The 27953-nt window shown below is 38.6% G+C and overlaps 1 protein-coding gene and 1 pseudogene across 9 annotated transcripts in view; one reads left to right on the forward strand and one right to left on the reverse strand.

Moving 5' to 3' along the window:
* SPTLC3 (serine palmitoyltransferase long chain base subunit 3) overlaps positions 1-27953 on the forward strand; it is a 247582-nt gene that overhangs the window by 133844 nt on the left and 85785 nt on the right. For all 9 annotated transcript variants that reach the window (XM_054542014.2, XM_054542016.2, XM_054542021.2 and 6 more), the window contains 4 exons: positions 3221-3375; positions 5297-5445; positions 23171-23295; positions 25580-25673. In XM_054542014.2, the coding sequence (XP_054397989.1) occupies positions 3221-3375; positions 5297-5445; positions 23171-23295; positions 25580-25673 (523 nt within the window). The remainder of the gene's footprint in view (positions 1-3220; positions 3376-5296; positions 5446-23170; positions 23296-25579; positions 25674-27953) is intronic.
* Positions 4540-5260, reverse strand: LOC103888745 (centrosomal AT-AC splicing factor-like; annotated as a pseudogene).

The raw sequence follows: 27953 nt of genomic DNA on the forward strand, positions 1-27953 counted from the left end.
CAATGCATCTTCATGTGGCATGGGCTGGGAAGCCATGGGCTGTTTTTTCAAGCCAACGCCAAGTTCCCTGTGACTAAAGGACACTCCTACTATATATAGTCTGGCAACCAGCTGTCCCTAATTTCCATATCATGGGCCAGGGTTTTTGTCACCACTGGTGTTTTGGAGGGAAGCTAGGTATGACCAAATTCACTCTGAAGTCACTGTCTAGGGGAGTGGGTGAGGTCCGAGGCTGACCAGAGTTCAAGTCACGCACCTTTCTGGGCCTGATTCTCCTCATGGGCTGAGTGGGTGTTTGAGCTCTAAAACAGCAGTCCCTGATCTTTTTGGCACCAGGGACTGCTTTTGAGGAAGACAATTTTTCCACCAAAAGCCAGGTGAGGTGAAGGGGTATAGTTTCAGGATGAAACTGTTCCACCTCAGATCATTAGGCATTAGATTCTCATAAGGATCACAAAGCCTAGACCCCTCACATGCGCAGTTTACAATAGGGTTTGCACTCCTATGAGAATCTCATGCCACTGCTGATCTGACAGGAAGTGGAGCTCAGAGCTCAGGTGGTAATGCTTGCTCACCCGCTGCTCACCTCCTGCTGTGTGGCCTGGTTCCTAACAGGCCACAGACTGGTACCTGTCTGCAGCCCAGGGCTTGGGGACCCCTGCTCTGTGATTGTTGTGGCCCCTCTAGCCCTGGTGCCCTGTGAATCTTGTGGTTCCAAATCTGAAATTAATTTTAATTTTATAGACAGAATACTTTGGTTTTTGTCTCCTTCTCTCCAAAACCAACTGCTACTTTATTTTGGGTAAGATTCCTCATAAAACCTAAAATTATAATTCTCTTCAGAGTCCAGAAATATTACTTACACACCTACTTCTCTCTTTTCTCATGATAGGATAAGTTTATAGATTATTGTTTCAAATAAGACTTTTAAAATTATAAATAGAGAAACACAACATTTGGGGATATAGAATAATTCACAAAGCAGTAAACAGTCTGAAAAAAAATGTATTGAATCGAAGAAGAAATAGTTTGAGAATGAGTTTTCTAGAATTATATAATCTTGTGGCCTCAAAAATATGTCCCTTTCCCTGTGAGAAAGACATATAAAGAGTATAATTGACTATCAGAAACTTGGAGCTTTAAATCATAACAAAACCTACATCACAGCTACTTAAAGAAAATGCATTCAAGGTGAGACTTTTAAATGTAGAATTGCCCAACCATCCTTCAAATTCAGACAGTATATGCTTATGAACATTCTTTCCTATGAAAAAAAGTATACTATTTCCCCAAGAAATGATGCTGTTGTCACCAAGGACCAAAGGATAAAGTGACAGAATGGTCTGTGGCTTGGGTGTAGCCATCTGCCATCAAAACCTGCATATTCTCCATATTATCTTCTGCAATGAACCAGTGCAGAGAATGAGTGGGCAAAGCGGTAGCATACGGTCATCCACAAAGGCACTCCCCATGGTCTCCTCGTTCCTTGAGGAAATCAGCTTCATTTAATAAGGGAAAGGAGAGCCAAGTGCTCCAAGAGCATAGGCGGGAGAATGAGAAGGCTCACTCCCAATTATTCAGTGACCCCTCATTACCTGCAGGATAAAGGATGAGCTCCTCCTGCAAATGCTTCGGGTGCTCAAGGTTCCCACTGTCTGTGCCCAGCTGACATTGCAGCCTCACCCACACTGTAGGGAGTCATTAGGGGACGGGGTCGGAGAGGTAACCAGAAGCTATATGAGTCAGGATGTTGAATCAGGAGTGAGGTGGGAGCCATTATAAGTTCTGAGCAAAGAGTGACAGCGTATGCGTTATATTTTATTCTTATTAATTCTTCCCAAATGCACTCCACAATCCCAGCATACAAACCCACTCCCCTGAGAACTCCCCAAGCATCCCTGCCCCATAACAATCTCATTCTGCCTTGGTGCCCATCTCCAAGGACTCTCCTACATAAAGCTTCCCTGATTCCTCCAACAAGGTAGGACTCTCGCTCCTACTGTAATCCCACGAATGTCCAAAGTGCTTGGCTTAGACCACAGTTACCATTATTGCATTTTCTGCCTTGGATTAACTTTCTTCCCGTTTGCTCTAAGAACACTCACAGGAGAATCTTGAGGCTGCAGCATTCATCCTAAGAAAACCTTGCCATGAACTATTAATATCTCACTTGTATTATTTTCGCATTGCTCCAATATATCAACTTTGAAAACAAAAGACATCACTCTATTTATAGCATTCTGGTTTTAGTAATGGTATTTCCACTTACATAATATAGTAACTCTCTAGCTCATGGAAAATGTCAAATCCTAGAAAACGTAGCATTCCTAAGTGTGATGTTAGCATCATTCTTTAACAGTTGTTAGCCAAAAATTCATTTGATGAATCTGATTTTTCCTAAATAGATTATTCTGATGCAGATGATTTTGATGTTAGTTCTATTTAGAACTAACTCCAAGAACAGTTTTTATGTTTTATTTTCACATTGAAAATCAGTCAGATTTGCTTCAGCCTCAAAGAGCATGTTTATGTAAAATCAAATGAGCGCCGGCAATGAGCTATACTTTTTTTTCTAAACGGGAAGAGGGAACTATTAAGAGTCAAATGATGACATTAGACATGTGTTGCTTTAAGCCTCAGCTAGATTGCAGATCCCTTTAGTCATGGATTACACTTTATATAGCAACTCAGTGTTCTTACCTCAGCTGTGAGAGAGGCCCGCTGCCTCCACGAACTCCTCTGATTAGTTTCCATGGGCCATGTAACAGCCAGCCACTCCTGAGTAGCAGTTCTGCCAGCAGGTCCAACAGTTCAAGTTCATCCCCACTTCTAAAAACACAGTGAGTGATATATTCATGTTCAAAAAAGTTGAAAACACATGATCATCTCAACCATTTTTTTCCAACGAAACTGCTTTGGACATAAGACACCTGTGTTACCCTTAGAGAAACTGCAGGGAGGTGTTGTCTCCACTTGCTTTCGGGCTTGTATTGCACTGACATCTTTGTTACCCCTATTCATCACATGTTTTCATTCCCCCACTAAAAGGCATATTCTTTAGCTTTACAGATTTACTTCCCTCAGCTACTGACCTTTGCTCAAAATATATCTGTAGATGTGTTATTTCCACAGCTCTTCCAGGTCTTCTTCACTGCTTCAATTGTAAGTGAAATCCAGAAAGCAAAGAACCAGAGATAACGTTCTACCTCTGTTCTAACAGGATTTTGTGCCACTGTATCAAGACTTTGAAAATTTTTATACACGAAACCTTTACATGCGAATCAGAGACAACTGGAACCGGCCCATCTGCAGTGCCCCAGGGCCTCTGTTCGATGTGATGGAGAGGGTGTCGGATGACTATAACTGGACGTTTAGGTGAGAGAGCCACTTGGAAGGGCTTGGTGAAAAGAAAAACCTTTCAAGGAAATCCTAGCGTGGCCACTAGATAACAAATCGAAAAAAAACAAGGCATGGAAGCCATTGGTTTTATATCATTTATGCCTAATGCCAGGGGAGGAAGGCACAGTTAAGTAATTAAGCAGCTGCCAGAGTGGTTTTTTGTACTGTAATTAACCTAAGACCTGTATCAGAAGGTGCAGGACACACCAAGCCAGCCAGGAAGACCCCTTTCAACTTTACTGACAAATTCTACTCTCTTACTTATAGCTGAATGAGACAGTGATGACCATGGTTCTTGTTCCGTTAGAAGGCTCTTGCTGGAATTTAAACCAGATCATGAGTGTCAGAAATAAGTGCCCAAGGAAAATCAGGGCTAAGTAACAATCCATGGGTCAAGATATCTTTCTCCAATGCTCTGCCCAACTTCATCATGGGTGTACCTTTCTCTTAGGGAAAACCATTTTTTGGTAACAACTTTGTTGATGCATAATAGATGTACATTATTTTGGAGTACATGTAATAATTTAATACATTCATATAAATTGTAAAGATCAAATCAGTGTACTTGGGGCATCCATCATCTTAAATATTTGTCTTTTTTTATGCCAGAATCATTTAAATTATTTTCTTCTAGCTATTTTGAAATGGACCATACATTATTTTATAAACCACAGTCACCCTACTGATCTGAGTTTTATTTCTTCTATCAAACCATATCTTTGTACCTGTTAGCCAATTTCTCTTTATCTCCCCCTCCTCCCTACCTTTTCTAGCCTCTGGTAACAACCAATCTACTCTCACTTCATGAGATCTGCCTTTTTAGCTCCCACGTTATAGGTAAAAAAAAAAAAATGTGATATTTGACTTCTGTGCCTTGCTTATTTCACTTAATATAAAGGCCTCTAGTTCCATCCAAATTGCTTCAAATGACAAGGTTTTCTTTATTTTTCTTTCTTTATGCTGACAACAGTGCAAGTTAATAAGAAAGAAAATATATGATTTGGGCCAGACCTAAGCCCTCTCCAGCACTAGGATAATTTTTTTTTTTACATTTGAGAAAATAAAACTTTATTAAATCAAATGAATGGGCATGTCTGTTTCCTAAGAAAGACAATGATAATGAACTTGGTGGAAGGAATAAGTGGGTAGGAGTTTGTTGACTTTACTTTTAGCCTCACGGTAGTTGGTAGAGCATCAGGGAATGAGTAGCATTTTTTTTAATGTGACTGCTTATCTGCTTGTTCATTGCTGCAGCTTCAGTTCTGAGCTGATGCCTGAACTGCCAGCAGTATCCATTATTCCAGACACGGTCCAAAGAGGGCAGCCAGCCTGCACTGGTCCTTTAGCTGTGATCAAAATTGGCCCCAACTCAGTTTGGGGAAAGTTCCTTCAACTTCTCTTTTTCCTTTTCTTTAATAAATTATTTTTAGGACCGTCCTGTTTGTTGGTTCCCAGAGATGCATTCTTTATCTTGGATCATCCAGGGAGGTGTGGCACCTGAGTGGATGTTCCCAGCTCCTGGTATATCCTGATGGCCAATGAATATCAGAGATTGTCCTGTCTCCATCCAGTCAAGCTCTGGAGCTGTGGCAGGTCCGAGTTGGAGGGCTGCTGTGAGCTGGAAGCTACTTGGCTGTTCATCCTTTTCCAGCTTCCAGGGACTAAAGTGCCTGGCACTGGCTAAGGGGGTCTGGATCCTCCGAGGGAAACCAACCTCTAAGACAGACTGAACCACCTCCTGCCAGCTCTCTTCCACCTCACGGATCTGAGTTGCCATCTCCTTGGTCACCTCATCCTCTTTTTCTTCATAGGAACCCAAGTCTTCCACCAGGGATTTTTTGAATCGTGCATAATCCTGGGGAGAGGATTATGTGCTCATTTACATGTTTCCCCACAGGTTTACTGGAAGAGTCATCAAAGATGTCATCAACATGGGCTCCTATAACTTCCTTGGTCTTGCAGCCAAGTACGATGAGTCTATGAGGACAATAAAGGATGTTTTAGAGGTGTATGGCACAGGTGTGGCCAGCACCAGGCATGAAATGGGTATGTACATTCACTGTTTTGAAATTTTTTGCTGTTAGGTCTCAGATTCCTTCTGTCTGTCTCTCAAATATAGATCATATTTGGACTGTGTCCCTTAAAAAGGTGTTATAAAATGCAGAAAGAAAAAAGGAGATATTTTGGGAAATTTCAAGCATTAGGCTGTTGCCAGGCAGTTTATTAATTGCATGTTTCAATTCTCCAGAATAGACAAAAATGGATCTTTCCTGCCCATATTATCTAAAATAGCAACACTGTGCCTCCTCTAGCGGGTCCTTTTCTGCCCTTTCTTCCACTTTTCTTAATGATGTTCATCACTGGTTAAAATGATCTTGCATTTGTATTTGTTTATGGCCTGTCTCTGCTCCGAAAACATAAGCTTTGTGAGAAGAGGGATTGGACTTGTGGAATGTTGCACTGAACAAATGAATGAATGGACCAGGTGAAGCAGACGAGCAGCCTGCCTCTTTATTTTCCTTTTAGCGAAAATGTTTTTCTCTTACTCAAAGGAGTAACATCTGTGAGAAGGAAACCCACTCATCTTCAATTCAGGAAGAAAGAATAATGCAAGCTTGTTCTTATAGAGTGCTTTTCAATTCTTGGCATGAGGATAGAGAGACGGAGAGTGTTCATTTATTAAAAAAAAAAAACACACACACACACCTGTGTAGGCAACCCAGGTGGTGTTAGTCTCATCTTCTGGGGTAAGAATCTGAGATCATGGCACCTAAGTGATGTACTCAAGGAAGTTAAATAACCAACCTAATTCCCAGTCTACCTCAGCTTTTTTTACTACAGCCCTTCTCCCTCCCAGTGACACAGGCAAGGTTCACCAGGTCAGTTAGGTCTGTCTAAGAATTGGAGGCAAATGTGATTAAAAAGGGATTTACTATCATATTAATGAATTATGAACCACATGTCCCTCTTAGGTCACCAGTTAGTAGAGAGTTTTAGAAACTATTTAATTATTAAGACTTGTGCAACAAATAATTCATATTGAACAAAGTAGGTACCTTTTTAATCCTGACATTCATTGGCTAAAGCTCTAGAGTTAATAGTGGGTGCACAGATTTCTTAAGAAAAACATCTTCCTTATCTTCATTTTCAGGCATAAGGGCTGGAGATGTTAACAGGGTGGAGATGAAAATGGGAGGCTTTACTCCACTTAGAAGGACTGGGTCACCTGTGATGCCCCATTTGGAGATGGGGCAGAGACTGGAGGAGTACCCCCAGCCATAAGGAGCACAGGGTCAGTAACCATTTGAGATATTTCCTCTGGTGCTGGTGACACCCAATACCAGGGTTGTTAATGACCAGGCAGAAGACACATTCCTGATAACAACCCCCCAACTCAGTGAGACAGTACGCTTCCTACACAGGCGATAGAGGCTGAAGGAAAGCTGCTTGATACAGGCAGTGGTTCACTTACAAGGGAAGCCAGATATGGAACATGGGTCCCCGACTCCATAGGTTTAGCAAACCCTAAGAAACTAGGCAGAAATGAAGGTCCCATTTGGGACTTTCACTCAACCCCAGTTCTTTCTCCACCTACTCACCCTTCTGAATCGCCCAGTTTTTAATATTTCTCCATTTCGTTTAGCTCTCCATGTCAAGTTCTAAGAAAAGGACTTTTACATTTTTCGAGTAAATAGTGAAAGACTCAAAGAGAAGCCACCATCCCTAATTTTAGGCAAATAGAATGACTGAAACATGAATATAAGCAGCCAGTCAGGAAATGAATAAATAAAGAGAGGATATTTAAAGTATTCTGCAACATTAACAATAATCTTAACATGGCATGCAAGAATTAGCAGTAGCGTGATTCTGAAAGCCATTTATTCTAATGAACACAGGTAACTTCTGGAAAACATATCCTAAGAGAATATTTAACAGTACAAATGGGTTAACAATGAAAATTGGAAAGCTAGAAGTTCAACAATTTTTAGTAACCAAAATAGCTTCTTGAGAACCTACAAGTTTATGAACATTTGATCACTAAAAAATAACTCCTCAGAGCTTCTAAAAATAGTTTTCAATGTTCCAGGGGAAAAAGGAAAATAAAATCCGTGTAACAGAAGAAGAAAGATAGAAAAGGAAATAACAAGGAATCACTTAAAACATAGATGACAGATATTATTTTGACAAAAAAAAATGTACCTAGAACAGATTTGTCTATTAAAAGAAAAAGACTGAGATTTGGCCAAAAACCTAAGCTCAACTATGTGCTGTAGTTTAAAAATATACGATATTAAGTTAAAATTATTTCAAAGAGTGAAAAATAGAAAGATAGGTCCCACCAGGTACCTAGTGCCCACCTCCCTGCTGCAACCACCAAAGGGGCTCAAAAGGGAGGTCATGTCAGTAGAAGGAGCAGCAAAGGAGGAGCCCAGGAGGCAGGTTCCTGGAGGAAGATTGTTTGCAAAACCTGCACCTGTAAATGTTAAAACTGAGCCCAAAAATACAGCTGGAAATGATGTATTTCCAGACACATCTGTACAGAAGTGCAAATGCTATTTTTAAGATGTGAAATGATGTACTACTGCTTATTTTAGAGTACAACTAAAAAATAGTGGAATACAAAATTAAGGGAGACTTTGACTCCTTTATGGGTCAATTTACATTCCACATAAATGAAGCAACAAAAAACAAAAAAAGATATGGTAATAGGAGACTATAAGGTGTCTCCCACAGTTGACAACCATCGAGCCAGCATAACCTTGATCTCCAAATCTGACAAACATGCATTTAATAAAGGGAAAACTATAAATTATTACTTTATATATTTTATATATAAAATATTAATAATATTATTACTTCTAAAGTAATAAAGAAGCCAAAAATAAATAAATAAATGATATAGAAGACATTAACAATGTAATCGTTAATGATTGTTAATTTAATAGTTATCTATTGAATGCTAAACCTTAAAACATATTACCACTACACTTCACCTTTTTAAATCCTCATTGAATTTTCATAAAAATCTACTATATATTATGCCACAAAGAAAACCACATGAAATTCTAAAAAGTAGAACCTACATAAGTCACATTCTTGAATCCTGTGAATAAAGCTAAAAATTAATAAGAAACTAACAAGTGTGAGATTATGGGAAGCAGCTAGTTGTGTACATAGAGGAAAATGTAAGTCTTACTTTACTAAGCAGGAAAGATGAAAGCTAGTAAACTGGGCAACCAACATAGCAAGGGATAAAAGAGAAGCAAAAGTATTGAATTATTAAAGTTAAAAACAGAAACTTAGGAATTTGAAATAGTAATTTCTATTGAGCCGAACTATCTGTACTTTTTTTTTAAACAGTTAGAGTTTCATTCTGTTACCCAAGCTGGAATGCAGTGGTATAATCACAGCTCACTGTAACCTCAAACTGTTGGCCTCTAGTGATCCTCCTGCCTCAGCCCCCAAAATGCTGGGATTATAAGAAGGAGCCACCACCCCAAGCCCAACATTTTTAATAAATCACTGGAGGTGATTCTGATAAGCAGCCACAGTTGACAATGATTGAGCTAGCGTAACCTTGATCTCCAAACCTAACAAACATGCATTTAATAAACGGAAAAGAATACATTACTATTACTTTATATATTTTATATATCAAATATAAATAATATTATTACTTATAAAAGTATTATATGTTTTTGTAATATATAATATATATTTTATAAATATGTAAAAAGAAAATATAAATATAAATATTTTATAAGTAATAATATTATACATATTATATATAAAAATTGGCATTAAGACTAACAGTACATTCAAATAACAGAATAACATAATCAAGTAATTCTATTCAGGGATCAAAATAATAGTTCAATAAGGAGATAATTTAAAATATTGAAATAGCTAAGAAGTAAACTGATTATCTTCATAGATGCTGCTAAGCATTTATAAAGTTCATTATCCATTTCTCTAAAATTTTAAATAGAATATAAACAAGAAATTCCTGAATAGAATAAAAAATATCGATCTCAAAGAGACTGTACTATGATTCTTGGTTAAATACTAGAAGTATTTATTTTAAAGTCAAGAAAAAGATGAAGATGCCTGTTTTACTATCATTTTTAATAAGCTTTGCAAGTACTAAACAATATAATTAATTATTCATTCTCTAAGTTAATGAATATTTGTTGAAAGATTATTGTGCAACAGAATAAGAAGTATATACATTACAAAGGAAGAGGTAAAATAGCCATTATTTGTAGATAAGTTTATTGTTCACCTTCCGGGTTTCAAGCTGTGACCTATGGAGGGTAAGTGAGACTTGTGGAGGGGCTGTTCTTGGGGCTACCAGAGAGAGAGGGAATTGAGCAAGTAGGACAGTCAGCCCATCCCTCCACTCAAAACAGAGTTTTGGTCCATTTTCCTCCACTTTACATATTTAAGTAATCAAAAATTTATTAGACATAAAAAGATTCAATAAAGAACAATTTTTTAATTCATACAGTAAAGTTAATAATCAACTATAAACAGTAAGAGATATATTAGGGAAATAATATTACTACTAAATATAACCAAAAATAGCAAACACCTAGGGAATAAACTTATTTTGAAAATGTTTGGAACCTATTGAAAGAAAACTACAAAACTTTTATAAAAGACTTAACAGAAGACATTTATTAAAAAAGACGGAGATACCATATCCTTGAAGGGGAAAATTCAGTATTGTAATTATATTAATTCTTCCCCAAACAAATATGTAAATTGAACACAAGCTCAATAGGCAGGGTAGAGGTGGGTGGGTAGAAACTAAAAGCTTGGAAACAGATGCAACATTGCACTCTCATTTGTATATGATAAGAAGAGTATTTCAGATCAGGTGAGAGAAGGATCAATGATTTCATGATTAGTGTTATAACTGGTTGGTGATACAAGGGAAGAAGTTATATTCCCACCTCACATATTACATGTAGGTAAATTACACCTAGATAAATTGCAAATACATTTGAGATTGACATGGAAAAAACAAAAACCACCACCACCACCACCAAAAACGCTTTCAAAATAAATGAGTGAATGAATAAATGAATTGATGAAAAATGTCAAATGAGTAAAATAAAACTACCGAGACAATTCAAATATGAAATGCACTTGTGTGTGTTCCCAGAGAGGACCCTGTTAGGAATGTCAGACTGTAGTTTCCTTGATGTGCGCAATGCTTCTTTTCTAGTTTGTCGCTTATGACCAAACCCTGCTCAGTTCTACAACCTGTGTTGGCCTCCCATCTTTTCCAGGTGAATTCACCTCATCCTGGCAGAATGCCCTCTGTGTGGGAGGGGTCTTGCAAGCTGACTCAGTGCCACAGGGGCCACCCTGGTCGTGGAAAATGGGCAGGCACTCTTCCCTGTTGGAGGTGAGGCAGCCTGCTCCCAACCCAACCACCTGCCACAGCTGTTTGCCCTTCAGGCTTCTCAAGCCTGATTCTGACAGTAGTCTATTTTGTCCTAATACCCCAGGGAACCAGAGAAAACACCCGCAGAAACCTGAAGGGAAAAGATTCAGCAAAGTGAAACATTTAAACTTCTGTACATAGAAAACAAGGTTAACAAAGGTAAAAGTCAAAGAACACAACTGGAAAAGTTATTCCCAATATATATGACAACATGTTAATATTCTTAACACTTAAAGACGCTCACGAACCAACAAAAAAAAGAATATCCCAATTTAAGAAGTAGGATACGTTTTTGATAAGGTTCAAAACAGGCAAAACTTGGCCAGGTGCAGTGGCTCTCGCCTGTAATCCCGACACTTTGGGAGGCCTAGGCAGGCAGATCACGAGGTCAAGAGATCAAGACCATCCTGGCCAACATGGTGAAACCCCATCTCTACTAAAAATACAAAAATTAGCTGGATGTGGTGGCATGCGCCTATACTCCCAGCTACTTGGAAGGCTGAGGCAGGAAAATCGCTTGAACCCAGGAGTCAGAGGTTGCAGTGAGCCGAGATTACGCCACTGTACTCCAGCATCACGACCTAATGAAAATCCGTCTCCAAAAAAAAAAACAAAAAAAAACAGGCAAAACTGCACAGCCAGGATAGTGTGACATTTCTCAACCCTTTTGTCATTATCACATCACCCCAAAGAATGATTAAGACATTGAGATATCCTTTTTCCCTAATTGACAAAAGTTAAAAAAAAAAAAATACCCCGTAGTTTCAAAGGAGTGAAGAAAAGAGCACTCTCATATACCATTGACAGAGTAAATTAAAGAGCAACTTGAAAAGGTATCAAACGCAGCCATTTAACTTTGTAACTCTATTTTGAGCAATTTTGTCTTTAAAAAATGAATAAGTATTTAAACTTGAATAAAGTATTTAAATAAGTATGTTCAAGAATAATCATTGCAGTGAGACTAATAATGATAAAGTTAGGGAAACAAGTATGTTTCTAACATTCAGAAATTGATTAAATGTATTTTGTGGATCTGTTTAGCATAATATTATTTAGTCATTTGAAATTATAATGAAGTTCTTTAGCACCATGGTCAAGAACAAAAGCTCTGGGATTAAGTTGCTTGAACTCAAATCCTAGTTCCTCCTGTCAACCTAAAGAAAGAAACTGAAGCAAAATTAATATAGAGAGTTTATCTGGGCCGAAGTTGAGGACAGCTTCCCAGGACACACTTCCAAGTTCCTTGGGAAGTGCTCCCTCCCGCCTTTGCCACAAGCAAGTTTTTAAAGGCAAAGAGGAACAAGGAGTGGGCTGATGCAAACTTACCTGATGGCAATTGTCACTGATATACAGAAATAACATTGGTTAATAATTGGCTATACATTGCTGAACTATAGGTTATGAACTATAGGATGTCCAGCATATTGTTCTTAATCATTAGAGAATTTGTAAAGCCCTCCTCCCAACCATTTATCTTCCTAACAAATTATCTGCTATCATTTAATTTAAATTATCAAGGCTCTTCCTGTGTTTCTTTCTCAAAGATTTGTAGCTAGGTCGAAAATGTAGTTTTGTTAACCTGAGCTTTTGAAGAAGGGACCAGCCTGAATATGCAATATGCCTAAAGTATATTTTAAATAAATATATTCTTATGGCCTTTTAAGTTGCCTTAAGAACGAGCAGTTTCTAAAAAATTGCTACCAAGTAGAGATCTTAACTTTCTTTTAAAAAGAAATTTTAATTAACATATTTTTATGTAAATCAACGTAACAAACACATTTTCAAGCAGTGGATTTGATTAAATTAGCAATGAACATCCCCACTCCAATTAGTTAATAGACACCGCAAAACATTTCTTCATGAATAGTGCCAATTCCTCTCAAACAAAATTATTATAGATTCCAATTAATTAGATTTTATTGCATTTCTCTCAAGCCTCTTAATTTTCTTTTAAGAGTATGTTTCAGGAGAATGTGACTCTCAGAGGAATTGTTTGAGAGGAGAAAAATGAAAGCGTATCTTGGTTTCTTAAAGCCTTTTGGCAATTTCCTGAGACCTAGTAGAGTTCTGACAACGTAATTGCCCTTCTCCTGACCGTGATAGGAATTATAGCACAGCTCAATTTCAACTAGCAGGCATATTTTTGCAAGTGTAGAATTTAGTCCTATAGGTTTAACAAAGCCAAGCACAATTCAACAAGATATGACAGTAATTTTATATAAGTATAATACTTGCCAGCAAAGTGATATCTGGGATGATCAAACAATGTTGAAACTCATAGAATTTCAGAATTTGTAGATCTACCACCTTCCATCTTCCCACATAAATACCATAAGATGAGACACGTGAAGCCCCAGAGATTTTTAATGACTCTCCAATCAATGTTTCCACAGTCTGTAGGTTGAGAAGACTAGACATCAGTTCTCTTGAGTCCCACTGGAGAGCCATTTTGTACTGCCCCATACTGCTCATAGCAAAAACTGGAAACCATCAAGATCAGAGGTCACTAAACCAATACAGCTGCCCCCTGTTTTTGTACAGTATTAAATAATTGGAATAATAAAAATAAGAATAAGACTTTGTGACACGTGAATATTATACGAAGTTCAAATTTCAGTGTCCATAAAGATTTGTTGGATCACAGCCACACCCATTATTTTGTGTATTGTCTATGACTGCTTTCACTTTACAATAGCAGAGTTGAATAGTTGCAACAACAACCATATGGCCTGCAAAGCCCAAACCATTTATTCTCTAGATCTCTATCAAAAGTTTGCTGATCTAGACAAGTACTTGACATCACAATGATTTGGAGAAAATAAATCCTCTAGATTTATAGCAGTGAGCCACATTTCCAAATCTCAGTTCACATCAGCCAAACACCAAGCTCCTTCCTTTAGACTAAAAAACTCTTATTAGAGCCAAATACTTTAAGAATACAAACTTCATTGACATCGGCATCTGTGTATATAAAGAATACAAACTTCACTGACATCGGCACCTGTGTATATCTTTTAAGGCCAGTGATATCAACTTGAAGAAGACCAAGGACATCATCAATATCTGCCCCTAATGTCTCATATCCAGGTGATTATCTTTGGGAAGAGGAGCATTGAGGGCGGCAAAAGAACCATGTGACAGAAATGTAATACCAATCCATTTATTCTGTACTCTTCCTGATAATGCAAAAGAGTTAGATCTGGTAGTACAATGGAAGTCATATCTGATCATCTTGACACCTGTGTTTCTTCTCATAGACAGGACATAAACTAAATATGTGACCTGACTTTTCACCTAGTGTTAAGTAGCCCAGGGTTGAAAAGATTTAAGTTGCAGGGTCCAGGAGTTTATCCAGACTTTCCCTATTTTTCATCTACCTATTTTATGTTTCTATTATCATCCTTCAGGGTAAAGATGTGTATATTCCTCTGAACTATTCACCAGCCTGGAGCCCCTATATAATTTGAGTTTATTTTAGTGAGCCAAGAAGGAGCAGAATAAACTCTTCTAATGAAGAGCTAGAACTAAAAGACCACATAGGGGCCTATGTATTAATCTTCATCAAAGGTACAATATAGAGCCTCTCATCTTATCATATACTACTTCCACACTTAATTCTCTGCCATTTAGTCAAAGTAAAATACAGAAGGAGTAATGAAATCATGGAACTGAGGTTCAGCAGTAATGAAACAACAGAACTGAGGTTCAGCAAGGTCCCTAGAGTTTAGTCTAACTTACTTTTATGAAAGCTCATGCCAAAGTCCAGAAAGTCTCAATAACTTTCCCAAGGTCACATAGTTAATGAATGGAAAGGCCACGTGTATCACAAACTCAAGAGTCCAAGAATTATTCAAGTTCCTTTTTTTATTACCAAGTTAATGTTGGCCCCAATTCCCAATCTGGATTTCTATTTTTAGTCCATATTGAGGCTCCCATTCTTCAAGACGGAGCAAAGCTTTTAGATTATCATGCAGCTCCCAGCATCAGGGCTGTCTCCTGGTCCTTGGTCCCACAACCACACTGGTCAACACTGTTGGCCCACTGTTTAAATACAAGCCCTGTGGTCCAGCAACCTAGTGTCTCTGTCCTATGCTGGAGGCTGAGGAGTCTATGTTGAGGATAGAGACTCCAGTATCTAGCGTTCAAGCCACGTTCATGCAACTTGCAACTGTCCCCAGGCAGCTACCATCAAGAGATACGAATGGATCCGTTGACCCCAGTCTTGATCAAATCCTCTTTACCCTCTCTGCTTCACATACCTTGATTCCTCTCCTTTGAGTACTCCTAATGCTATCCCTTCAATTTGTGTAAGCTTCTATAAAGACTGGAAGGAAATAATTCCTGCTTTGGACCCTGTATCATGAACCTCTCTACAAACAAAAGACTAAACCAAACCTGGTTACTTACTAAACATGGAAGGAGGGGAATAAAAAGTTTTTAAGGAGAACATACATACATTAATATTCCAATGAATTGTCCTATGATGTTTATAACAACAAAACTTTATATATTTAAGAACATACAGATGCTTAGCACCCCTTGGGCTAACAGCTGCCAAAATTTCCTGCTTTGGAAAAAGCCGTGGAATTGTGATGAAGTGTTTCATCTCTGGAGTCAGACATGCTAATTTGAATCTTGGCTCTAAACTTACTAACTGCATGACCCTGGAACCTCCAAGGGGTCTTGAGGATAAACTAAACTCTCAAGGTTTTTTTTTTCCTCATCTATAAAATGAAGATAATAATAGTACCAACCTCAAAAACTTGGATGACAATTGAGATAAGGCTTAAAATATTTCAGTATATTAGGTTGGCACATTGTTAAGCAGATGGTCTGCATTTATCAGTTCTGTCTCCTTTAAGTAGCATCATGTTCGTACCTGTTTCCTCACTAGTAAAATAAGGATACAGTTGCTTACTTCATAGAATGTGTGTAGGTGTGAGGATTAGAGAGGATATAGAGTATGAGGATTAAATTAAGCAATCATGGTAATTGGTGAACACTCATTACACATTATTTATAAAAATAAATAAAACTTTACAAAAAGAAAATTGAGACCAGGGGATGAGAGAGAAGTTATTATTCTGTCTACTTAGAAAATCTTCTCTCATCAGAATTGTTTGATGTGAAAGATCATCATAATTATATATCTGTACCCCACTTAAGGTTTTTATTTACATCTGATCTAATATTTGCTAATGTTTCAACCTGCCAAAAAGCAGGTTGATTTGTGGTTTGTTTAAAATGAAGGCCTGAGTAAGTGGGCAGTTGAAAGTTATTTCCACCATTTTTCCAGACTTCACCATGATGGAGGGTCTTTAACCCAGCAGCAGTGGCGTATGCTCAGGGTAACTGTATGACCTAGAACCATTTCAGATACTACATCTGGCTTCTTCCACACTATCTCGGAATACTGGCCAGAAAAACAAAGTCACTCAAGAAGCAATATTGCTCCATAACCTCCATTAGACTGGACGGAAGTGGATCAAAGAGGTCAGCAGAGTACCCCAAATGCTTTTGAAGCATGAACTCCAAGATGGAATTCTTTAAGCAGAATGTGAATGCTGACTTTAATGCAAGAATTACCGGTTCAAGCAAAGTGGCACAGATGTGAACTCATAGTTCTGACTCACAGTGTGAATGGCAAGATGGGACAGCTGGCAGGTCCCCATAATAAACCGCCTGCTCTTAGGCCAGGTCTAAGGAACAGTTTATGAACAGGACGTTCTGGACCAAAAGTGGCTACAGTTACAATTTGGAAAATAGTCTTCACGTGGGCTACAAAAGAAGAATTGGTAGTTGTGAAACAGGCTTGCTAATAACACCCACACTCTTTGTTATTAACCAATGTCAATATGTAGGCCAGTAATCTCTGACTAAAAAGTACGAACCAGTCAGTATCAATAAAAATTCAGTAGACATGCATACAGTCCGTAGATAGAATATTGGTACTTTATCTTGAATCTAATTTTTGATTTGACTGATGGCAGCAAATGTGGCACTTAGCACATGAAAATACCACTTAGAGAGCTGACAAGAGGATACTTCCAGTTTGTGTTTATTACTGTATTCATAAGGCAGGTTTTGAGTATAACACTGGATAAATGGACCACCAGGACAAAAATAAGATTCATTTTATGCATAACATAGCAATTTGGAGATCCACTGTCAATAGCCAATCTATGGTTGTTATTGACTTTCAGAGACTAAAATGTCACAGAGAAACAGAAAAAAAAATCGTGGATTTATTTATACCTTCAGCTAGCATTATAACTATGCTTTCTTAGGAGTTAAAAAATGCCAACATTTATATACCAAAGACAAAATGTTGTATACCAAATGTTGTATACCAAAATGTTAAATACCAAAGACAAAATGTTGTACTTGATTTCCAGAATTACCTAAGTACTTGGACCACGAACTGCAAGTTGACAACTTTACTCAATCAGGGTATGGCCTGAATTAATGTTTGTAGAAAGCAAAGCTGCTAGTGACTACTTTATTTCCCCAAGCTCTTCCTACATTTTTATTTTTTGAATATGAAGGGCAGGAAGAGAAAAGCAGCCCTTGATTAAAAGGAAGATTTTTCATTATTCCTTTAAAAACCCACCTCACCCTAGACCAGTCCAATCTGACTTTCAAAGGCATGGCTTCCTGAAGTAGAAGTGGTGAAAGATCCTCAGCCATCCTGGGAATCTTTCAGGTTTGTTAATAAAATCTGAGCTATGAACACTAAACAGAGAAATTCCATGGTAATGGAGTTTGGGGATTATTGTTGTCTATATAAATGAAGGTAAGCCCCTGGATGCAAAACTGCTCTTAACTTGTAACTCAGCTGTGAGACATCTGGTCATAGAAATTGGTCTTGCATATAGTAGCTAAAAATCACTTTGCTAACCATGTGCCCACTGGAAATCCTGAAAAAGGACTGTGTCTGGGGACCTCAGACCTCAGATGGACACCTGCATTTCCTTTTTCCTCTCTTTTCCCTTGTATTCTTTTTCTTTTTTTCTTTCTTTTCTTTTCTTTTTTTTTTTTCTAATGAGATCTTGCTTTGTCACCCAGGCTGGCATGCAGTGGTGTGATCATAGCTCATTTCAGCCTCAACCTCCTAAGCTCAATCCTCTCACCTCAGCCTCCCAAATAGCTGGGACTATAGGTGTGTACCACCATGCCCAGCTACTTTACTTTTTATTTATTTTTTAGAGATGGGGTTCTCACTGTATTGGCCAGGCTGGTCTCAGACTCCTGACTTCAAGTAATCCTCCTGCCTCGGCCTCCCAAAGTGCTGGGATTATAGGCATGAGCCACTGTGCCTAGCCTCCTCCCTGTCTTTAAGCCAGGTCTAATGGAAAGGATCTTGTAGGGAGCAATTTCTCAGAATGGTCTTAGACATACCCACTTCTCATGAGTTGGCTGGCTGTTTTATTGCGTGACAACACATCCCATATCATCCTAACAACTTTTAGTGATGCAGTTGTTGTAGATACACTCCTGAGATAGCAGGTTTTGGAAAGATTAAGGGTGGAGAAAGACACACGGAGATGCATCATGAACTGTTCATGCACTTCTGGGTGACTGGGCCAGTTGTCACCTGACCCTCTGGGCAGGAAAGGGGAAATATATCAAGTTGGCAAAGTGTGGGCACCCTGTGTCTTTACTAGAAGACTTCTCTAGGAATCAGTGTCTTCAAGCTGGTATTCACTGGCTAGTCACCTTGTTGCCTAGGCATTGAATGGTCTTTTGGTCTTCTTCCCTGTGCCATCTCCTACTCTAAGCTCAGCCCTGTCTTCATTATTCATCAAAAGACCCCATATAACTCTACAAGTACCTACTATGTGTCAGCACTGTGCTAGACACTGTGGTTGCCAAGACAAACATCTATGACACCATCATAGAATGTCTGACACTATGGCCATCTATGATACTATTGTCAGTATCTATGGAAGTCATGGGATCTCACACACAGTATCTGAACCCCAAGGACTCTTTCTGTACTAGAGAAGATTGCCCTGGGAACATTCTCAGTTCAACTTCATAAGTGCTATAATCGTCATATGATAAATGTCATTCAATCTCGGAAGAGAAAAATGCCCAGTTTTCCCTGGGGAAGCTGAGAAAGGCATCAGAGGAAAGATGAAGGGCAAAAAATGGTTTTATGTGGAGGAAATAGTACGTGCAACATCGGGAAGGCCTAAAATGGCATTTTTCTCAATCCCTCTGCAAACTTTCAGGAAAGGTAGCCAGAGTCCACACAGCTGGTAATGGAAGAGCTAAAGCCAGAACCTAGTCTCCTCATGCCCAGGCTGTTGGCCTGTTCACTATCTGTTCTTGGAACCATTCCCATTGGGAAGAAGCCTCTTTTTTTTTTTAATTTTAATGATACTTAGTTTATTTTTACTTTTTTTTATTTTATTATTATTATACTTTAAGTTTTAGGGTACACGTGCACAATGTGCAGGTTAGTTACATTATGTATACATGTGCCATGCTGGTGTGCCACACCCATTAACTCATCATTTAGCATTAGGTATATCTCCTAAAGCTATCCCTCCCCCCTCCCCTCACCCCACAACAGTCCCCAGAGTGTGATGTTCCCCTTCCTGTGTCCATGTGTTCTCATTGTTCAATTCACACCTATGAGTGAGAATATGCGGTGTTTGGTTTTTTGTTCTTGTGATAGTTTACTGAGAATGATGATTTCCAATTTCATCCATGTCCCTACAAAGGACATGAACTCATCATTTTTTATGGCCGCATAGTATTCCATGGTGTATATGTGCCACATTTTCTTAATCCAGTCTATCATTGTTGGACATTTGGGTTGGTTCCAAGTCTTTGCTATTGTGAATAGTGCCGCAATAAACATAAGTGTGCATGTGTCTTTATAGCAGCATGATTTATAGTCCTTTGGGTATATACCTAGTAATGGGATGGCTGGGTCAAATGGTATTTCTAGTTCTAGATCCCTGAGGAATCACCACACTGACTTCCACAAGGGTTGAACTAGTTTACAGTCCCACCAACAGTGTAAAAGTGTTCCTATTTCTCCACACCCTCTCCAGCACCTGTTGTTTCCTGACTTTTTAATGATTGACATTCTAACTGGTGTGAGATGGTATCTCATTGTGGTTTTGATTTGCATTTCTCTGATGGCCAGTGATGGTGAGCATTTTTTCATGTGTTTTTTGGCTGCATAAATGTCTTCTTTTGAGAAGTGTCTGTTCATGTCCTTTGCCCACTTTTTGATGGGGTTGTTTGTTTTTTTCTTGTAAATTTGTTTGAGATCATTGTAGATTCTGGATATTAGCCCATATCATTTGCCAGATACGCGTTTACCTAAAAGAGGCTTCTTCCCTCTTTTAGGTAAACGCGTATCTGGCAAATGATATGCCCATGTTTTATTCCCAAATATCAGTTTCTCTTTCTGTTCCATAATATATCTTTGATAATACAAAGTTTGAAATTACAATGTAAACTTTTAACATTGCACCAAATCTTGAGTCAGATTGACTACTAGAACACTTGTTTTTTGTTGTTGTTGTTTGTTTTTGTTTTTGTTTTTGTTTTTGTTTTTTGAGACGGAGTCTTGCTCTGTCGCCCAGGCTGCAGTGCAGTGGCACGATCTCAACTCACTGCAAGCTCCGCCTCCCATGTTCACATCATTCTCCTGCCTCAGCCTCCCGAGTAGCTGGGACTACAGCTGCCCGCCACCACTCCCGGCTAATTTTTTGTATTTTTAGTTTCACCGTGTTAGCCAGGATGGTCTTGATCTCCTGACCTCGTGATCTGCCCTCCTTGGCCTCCCAAAGTGCTGGGATTACAGGCTTGAGCCACCGTGCCTGGCCTTTGTTTTTGTTTTAAGATGAAGTCTCGCTCTGTCGCCCAGGGTGGAGTGCAGTGGCACGATCTCAGCTCACCACAACCTCTGCCTCCCGAGTTCAAGCGATTCTCCTGCCTCAGCCTCCCAAGTAGCTGGGATTATAGGCACCCGCCACTGCACCCGGCTAATTTTTTTTTTTTTTTGTATTTTTTGTAGAGATGGGGTTTCACCATGTTGGCCAGGCTGGTCTTGAACTCCTGACCTTAGGTAATCCGCCCGCCTCAGTTTCCCAAGGTGCTGGGATTACAGGCATGGGCCACCGTGCCCGGCCTAGAACACTTGTTTTACTATGCCTTCTAATAACTTTGGGGATAAACAAATTCTAGTTTGAAAAGCAAGGCCCCTCAGTGTGACCTCTCATGAAGGGCAAAAATCACCAAGTGCCTCTTCAACATGAAATGCAATATAAATCTTAGAACTGACCATTCAATACCTTCTTACCATTTTAGCACAGTAAGAAAATTAATTTACCGATTTAAGTAAATTCTTATATCATACTCTGTATAGTAAACTATGTTGATCCTTAGGCAGAAGAAAGTATGTTTATAGCGGTCCTAAACATGCTAACAATGCTTCCATAACTTAAATCTGAGCAACAGCTCCTACGTTCTATGTGTGCAAATTACAGCATCTCTCCACTTGTACATTTATCTGTTATGTTATATCATTTAGAAAGCACTGCTCAATAAAAACATGAGGCAAGACGCATGTGTAATTTTAAATTTTCTAATAGCCATATTTAATAAGTAATAAAACAGGTAAAATCAATTTAATTATACATTTTCTTTAACACAGTATATGCAGACTATTGCCATTTAAATGTGTAATCACTATAAAAAAATATTGGGCCAGGTGCAGTGGCTCACGCCTGTAATCCCAGCACTTTGGGAGGCCAAGGCGGGTGGATTGACTGAGCTCAGGAGTTCAAGACCAGCCTGCGCAACACGGTGAAACCTCGTCTCTACTGAAATACAAAAAATTAGCCGGGGATGGGGGCATGCACCCATAGTCCCAGCTACTCAGGAGGCTGAGGCAGGAGAATTGATTGAACCTGGAAGTCCGAGGTGGCAGTGAATCAAGATCACACCACTGCACTCCAGCCTGGATGACAGAGCGAGACTCTATCTCAAAAAAAAAAAAAAAAAAAATCAATGTGCTATTTTACTTTTTGTCATTGTACTATGGCTTCAGAAAATGGTACATATTTTACACATACAGCACATCTTCATAAAGACATTAAATTTCCAATAATTAATATGAAATGTAATGCTATCAAAAAATAAATTTGCAATTGGTGAAATGCAGTTTACTGTGCTTTAGCTTCACATTTTAAGTTACTTAAAATAAAATAAAATTTGAAATTCAGTTTCTCAATTGCACTAACCACACGTAGCTGGTGGCTACCATATTGGACTCTGCAGACCTAGGAGTTCAAGTGACAGCAAACAGAAAATACAGGGAGCATCAACATTTGCTGTAGCAAAGCATGAGGGGATTATGTTTAAGAAGGGATCAAAGGGCAAGCATGTAAGAGATTGTAAAGAGGTAAAAACTAAACTTTGGAGTTAAACTAGATTATCTCTGTTGCTTTTTATTGGTAACCTCTTAAGCCTCAGTTTTCTTATCTGTGAAGTAAAAATACCTGCACTATTGGGCTTCTAAGATTAAATGAGAGAACCTAAATAGTGAGCTTAACACAGTATCTAGTACATTGCAAAGGTTCAATAAATTATAACTAGTTTTATTGGTATCTATGGAAATCATGGGATCTGTTTTGCATTTAGGTGTGGGGAAACTCTGATGGGGTTATAATTTAATTAATTACTTGTGAGATGTAGAGTAAAAAGAGAGAAGAATTGTGGGGTTTTTTGTAAATTATATTTCATTTATGGCATGGTGAAAAGTGCACCAGTCATAAGTATACAGCTCAATGAATCTCCACAAAGCAAACATACCTATGTAACAAATGCAGAAATAGAACATTCAGAGAATCTAAAAACCGTCCTCATGCTCCTAACAAAAGTAACTACTATCCCGACTTCTAACACTGTACATTTGTTTTGTCTGGTTGCATATTTTATGTAAATGAAATCATACAGCCTGTACTTTTTTAGATGTCTGACTTTTTTCACTCAAGAACAGATTTGTGAGATTTATCCACAATGTTGTGTGGAGCAGTAGTTCATTCTTTCTCATTGCTGTATTGAATTCCACTATATAAATACCCCACATTTTTCCATTCTACAATATTGTATTTTTCCATTCTACAATAGTTGAACATTTGGGCTGTTTCTAGATTAGGGCAATGGCAAATCTTCCTGCTACAAGCACTCTTGTATAGGTCTTTTGGTGATGTGTATGTACTGGAATTTGAGTTTTCAATCTTGGCCTTGTGGAAAAGAGAAGGCTCACTCCTCATGTAATTTTATGTTCAGGCACCTTGGATAAGCACAAGGAGTTGGAGGACCTTGTGGCTAAGTTCCTGAATGTGGAAGCAGCTATGGTCTTTGGGATGGGATTCGCAACTAACTCAATGAATATCCCGGCATTAGTTGGAAAGGTGAGAATAGTTAACATAATTGTCTTCTACTGTATTACTCCTAAGAACTGTAACTCTGAGTAGGTCCTTGTTAGAAGCATGGCTGAGATGGGCACAGTGGTTCACGCCTGTAATCCTAGCACTTTGGGAGTTCAAGGTGGGCAGATCACGAGGTCAAGGGATCTAGACCATCCTGGCCAACATGGTGAAATCCCATCTCTACTAAAAATAAAAAAGTTACCTGGGCGTGGTGGCACGCACCTGTAGTCCCAGCTACTTGGGAGGCTGAGGCAAGAGAATTGCTTGAACCCAGGAAGTGGAGGTTGCAACGAGCCGAGATCAGGCCACTGCACTCTAGCCTGGTGACAGAGTGTGACTCTGTCTCAAAAAAAAAAAAAAAAAAAAAAAAAAAAAAAGAAGTATGGCTGAGAAGATTCTTTTCTTAGGAGAAACACTGATTGGATATTGGTATTTTTGAATAAGTATGCCAGCTTAGTCCAGCAAATCTTATCAAGATATTGCTGATTATATAATTGCGGCCCTAGACATGGGTCAGAATTCATCTTCAATGACAGTTTAACAAAGCAATCATAATTTTGGGCTCCTGAGTTCCCATCTGCAACTTCTCAGAGCTAATATTTATTAAGCATTTATTTGAACAAAATATTTGTCCTACATTACTCATTTATTTTTTCATTCAATAAACCAATTATTGAGAATCTACTATGTCCTCATATAAGGGAAGATAGAAGACATACAAAGATGAGCAAGACCTATATATTTTAAATTTATGTAGTTTAGAGTCTAATGGGGGAAACAATATACTGAATAAAATAGGACAAATACCATAGAAAAGGCATGCCCATATACGAGGAAGGACAAAGAGCTGCCCAAAACCCTTCCTGAGAAGGTCTGCAATGTCTGTGCAAAAATGGTGAGAGGAGAACAGAATTTTAACAGATAAATAAGTTGAATTATTTAGGACATGAATAGGGAACAGCATGTGTAAAATACATACGTTTGGAGGAACTAGAATACAGAATGGTGGTCAAAGAAAAGACCAGAGATGAAAGCAGGTGCCAAATGGCAATGAGCCATATAATGACAATCATGCCAGTGTTTGAAATTGTTCCTCAGAAAAAAATGGGAAGTTGGCTGGTTCATTGCAAGTAAGCAAGTACATTAATCAAATTTATGCCTTTGAAAATGTGTCTCATCACAACTACATGCAATGTATGGTCTTAGACTAGATTTCGCATCAAACAATATCAAACGAATGATAATGTCTATAAAAAGCTTTAAGACATCATTAGAAAAGTTGGGGAAATTTAAATTTGAACTGTCTATCAAATGATAGTATTGTCAAAGCATTGAAGTTCTTGGATGTGATCATTGAATCGTGATTTTTATAGGAGAATGTCCTGTTCTTAGGAAAGGTGAGGTAGAGGATTATAAATAACTCCTAAATGTTCCACCAGAAAAATTACAAATATGCATATATCTAGGGTACAATTATATGGGAATTTTTGTGGCTTTTGCCTCAAAAAAACTCAAAACATGCTGTGTGTGAAACTACAGAAATATAATGGAGTATTCAAAGATTCTGGAAGACCACAAAAGACAAAGGTCCACCATAATTTGCCTGCATTTTTGGTATGCTTAAGAAGTTTTACAATTTAGAAATGTTTACTTTAAAAAGAAGAATAATTTTACAAAGAGTAATTTACAAGCAGTAAGTTAGACTGACTTTATCCACATACCTCAGACTGAACTGCCATCCATACTTCTCCGAATTCAAAGTTTTTGACTGTAAAACTGAAGTTTTTGCATACATGGGATGTTAATACAGTGGAAAATAAGCATCAGAAGTAAGAGCTTGAATTGTCCTGCACGAAAGACCCTTGCCTTTCAGGAGGAATAACTAAAACTGTTCCAAATAATCTCTCATGGAAGTGCCCCTACAAGTTCATAACCCACCCAAAAATCTACCAATCTTCCTGTCAGAGATCAACACTTTAGGCTCTAACTGGTGCTTAAAAAAGATCTTGGATGAACTTCTCTACTGAAAACTATATGCAAATGTTGCAGTGAACATGTAATCTCTTAAAACAATTCCCATCTCCATCAGCTAACTGCTATACATGATTTTGTCCATATAGACACCAGGTTAAACTCTTGGCCTTTTAAAATTAAAGTGAGTTTTAGAAATTGTGTTATAGGTTTTAGAGTGTCTTCCTGCCCCACAAGTTGTTTTTCCTTGGTTTTATTTATTGGCTTGTGTGTTGTGTGCTTGTTTTCTGCACAGGGATGCCTCATTTTAAGTGATGAGTTAAACCACACATCGCTTGTGCTTGGGGCCCGACTCTCAGGTGCAACCATAAGAATCTTCAAACACAACAGTGAGTATCAATGTATTTACTCAACAAGTACTGGCTTGCTCCTAGAAGAAAGTAAAGATTATTGATGAGGCCTTGTTCTGTTCTTCAAGCTGACAATGTAGCCTCATGAAACACAATTATGTTTATATTCACTCCTGGCTTGTTAACCTCTGGTGACCTGGAACAAATGGTTGAAATGCATTAAACATCCAAATTGTTAAGTGTAACCCAAACACATTAATGTCACTGTTAGTGGTTTTGCAATGTGGCCTCTAAATACATGATTGATCTCTTAGGACTGCCATTTAATTATCAGAAGTGTTATTACTCTTCCCTTTCTGTAGCTCTGCCTTGGGAAAGTTTGAAGACTTAAGTTTTGTGTTAAGGTCAGGTAAAAAATGAGCCTGTTCCTTAGAAGAATGCCTCCTTTCACTTTGCCCACCCACAGATGCTCACATCCCCACCCAACAAAACCAACTATTCGACTTCATTGAAATGTCCTTTCAGGCTCTGGTTTGTGTGGTTGGGTGGTGAGGAGCAGGCAGAAGGCTATTTCTTCCTTTAGGGTCTTGATGAGGCAGCATGGAAATTATCAGGAAACACTTTGAAGGAGGTGGATGGTGGTGGACACCTGAGTTCTCTCGTCTGGCTCTGCTCCTGACTTACTGTGTCACTTTGTATAAATCCTTTCATCTTTCTTGCATTCATTTTCCTCACTGTAAAACGAGGTGTCGAACTCTGTGATAGGTAAGGATCCTCCTAGTTGAAAGGTTGTGATTCTAATTTGTTATTGTCATTGGAAAATTCCCTTCTTTCTGTGCATATGTACATGCATGCACACACATGCACTCACACACATGCACACACGTGTACACACACAAATTTGTTTTCTCTTTCTTCCTTACCACCTTTCTCTCCTGCCTTCCCTTCCCCTTCATTTTTCCCGTTCCTCTTTCCTAGCTCTCCCCTCCATCCTCCAAGGAGGTAACAAAGTTTGAAGTGACAAGAAGAAGGCTGACAGAGAACTGAGGAAGAATTGTTTCAATTCTGTTCTGCCCACCTCCCAGCAGTCTTAAACCAAAGAACAATTGTCCCATGGGGGAGGAAAGAAAATGCATGGGAGTACTCTCAAGTGAACCCCCTTGTCTAACTTGTAGAGTTGTTCAAATGAAAAATCTATGGCTCTCACTGAGTGGGGTGAGGTCTGGCTATGCCTTACTGAGCCGCTTTCAGTAGCTATGTGAAGATGAACACTTAGAGTGAAGTTCAGGACCAGACCTTCCAGAAGAGCCAAACTGTGGCCCCCTCAGACTTATAGGGTGGCTATAACATCTAGCTTAATGTCATTCAAAATACACTGACCTCATTTGTCCATTTTGCATCAAACACTCAATTTCGGCTTTAGACTTGGATAAGCCAAGTTAAATTCTTTCAGTTCTGCCTGAAATATCATGGATTGTCACATCTAGACTCAAATCATTTTGGCAGTGTTGGGAATTCATGTTTGGAGTAGACGTCTTTCAGGGCTCCAAGTAAGTTTATTAAGAGACTACAAGGAATGCCTTTGGTATTAGCACAAGTGTGTTGTGCCCTTTGATTCTTCAGCATGACAGATGATTGCTGATCAAAGGCTCTGTCTACTTGGCAAAGGATGAAGGGGATAGCTAGGCAGTCATTCAACTGTAGTTCCATCTATGTATGTGGTTAAACATGATAATCTCACTTCCAGAGAGAGACGTAGTCTGGTTGTTATCTCTTTGGAACAAATCAACATGATCATCACCAATGTAAACCCTTTGTTTCTTCACTCCATTCTACTGTATCAGTGCTCGTAATGCTAGCTGCACAATAGTGGCATCTAGGGAACATCCATAAAAGATCACTGACTGTGCCCACCTCAGATCAACTCAGTCCAAATATCTGTCATGTAGATAGATAGATAGTTAAGCATACATACATATATAAATGACCAACTGGGAGACTAAACGTAAGCTTCATTAATCATTGACCAAGCATTCCCTATTCTCCAGCTTAAGGCTTTTAGGGTAGAAATCCTCCAAGATGACCATCACTGGGTTGAGGCCAAGACATCTGCATTTTCTTCCGAGTTCCCCAGATGATTACAATGTATACTGAGAGATATAAGACATAGAATCTTATTTTTTGAACCTCCTTTAATCCTTTAAGCTGTCCCCAGATTTTGCCAGTGTGCCCTGGGATATATCACCAGACACCTGCCATATTAATTATCCTCACTCTTGCTCTCTCTACTCTTTTACAATCTTGATCGAAAGTTGGCAG

This window comes from Pongo abelii, chromosome 21, assembly GCF_028885655.2.
Source record: "Pongo abelii isolate AG06213 chromosome 21, NHGRI_mPonAbe1-v2.0_pri, whole genome shotgun sequence".
Lineage (NCBI taxonomy): Eukaryota > Metazoa > Chordata > Mammalia > Primates > Hominidae > Pongo > Pongo abelii.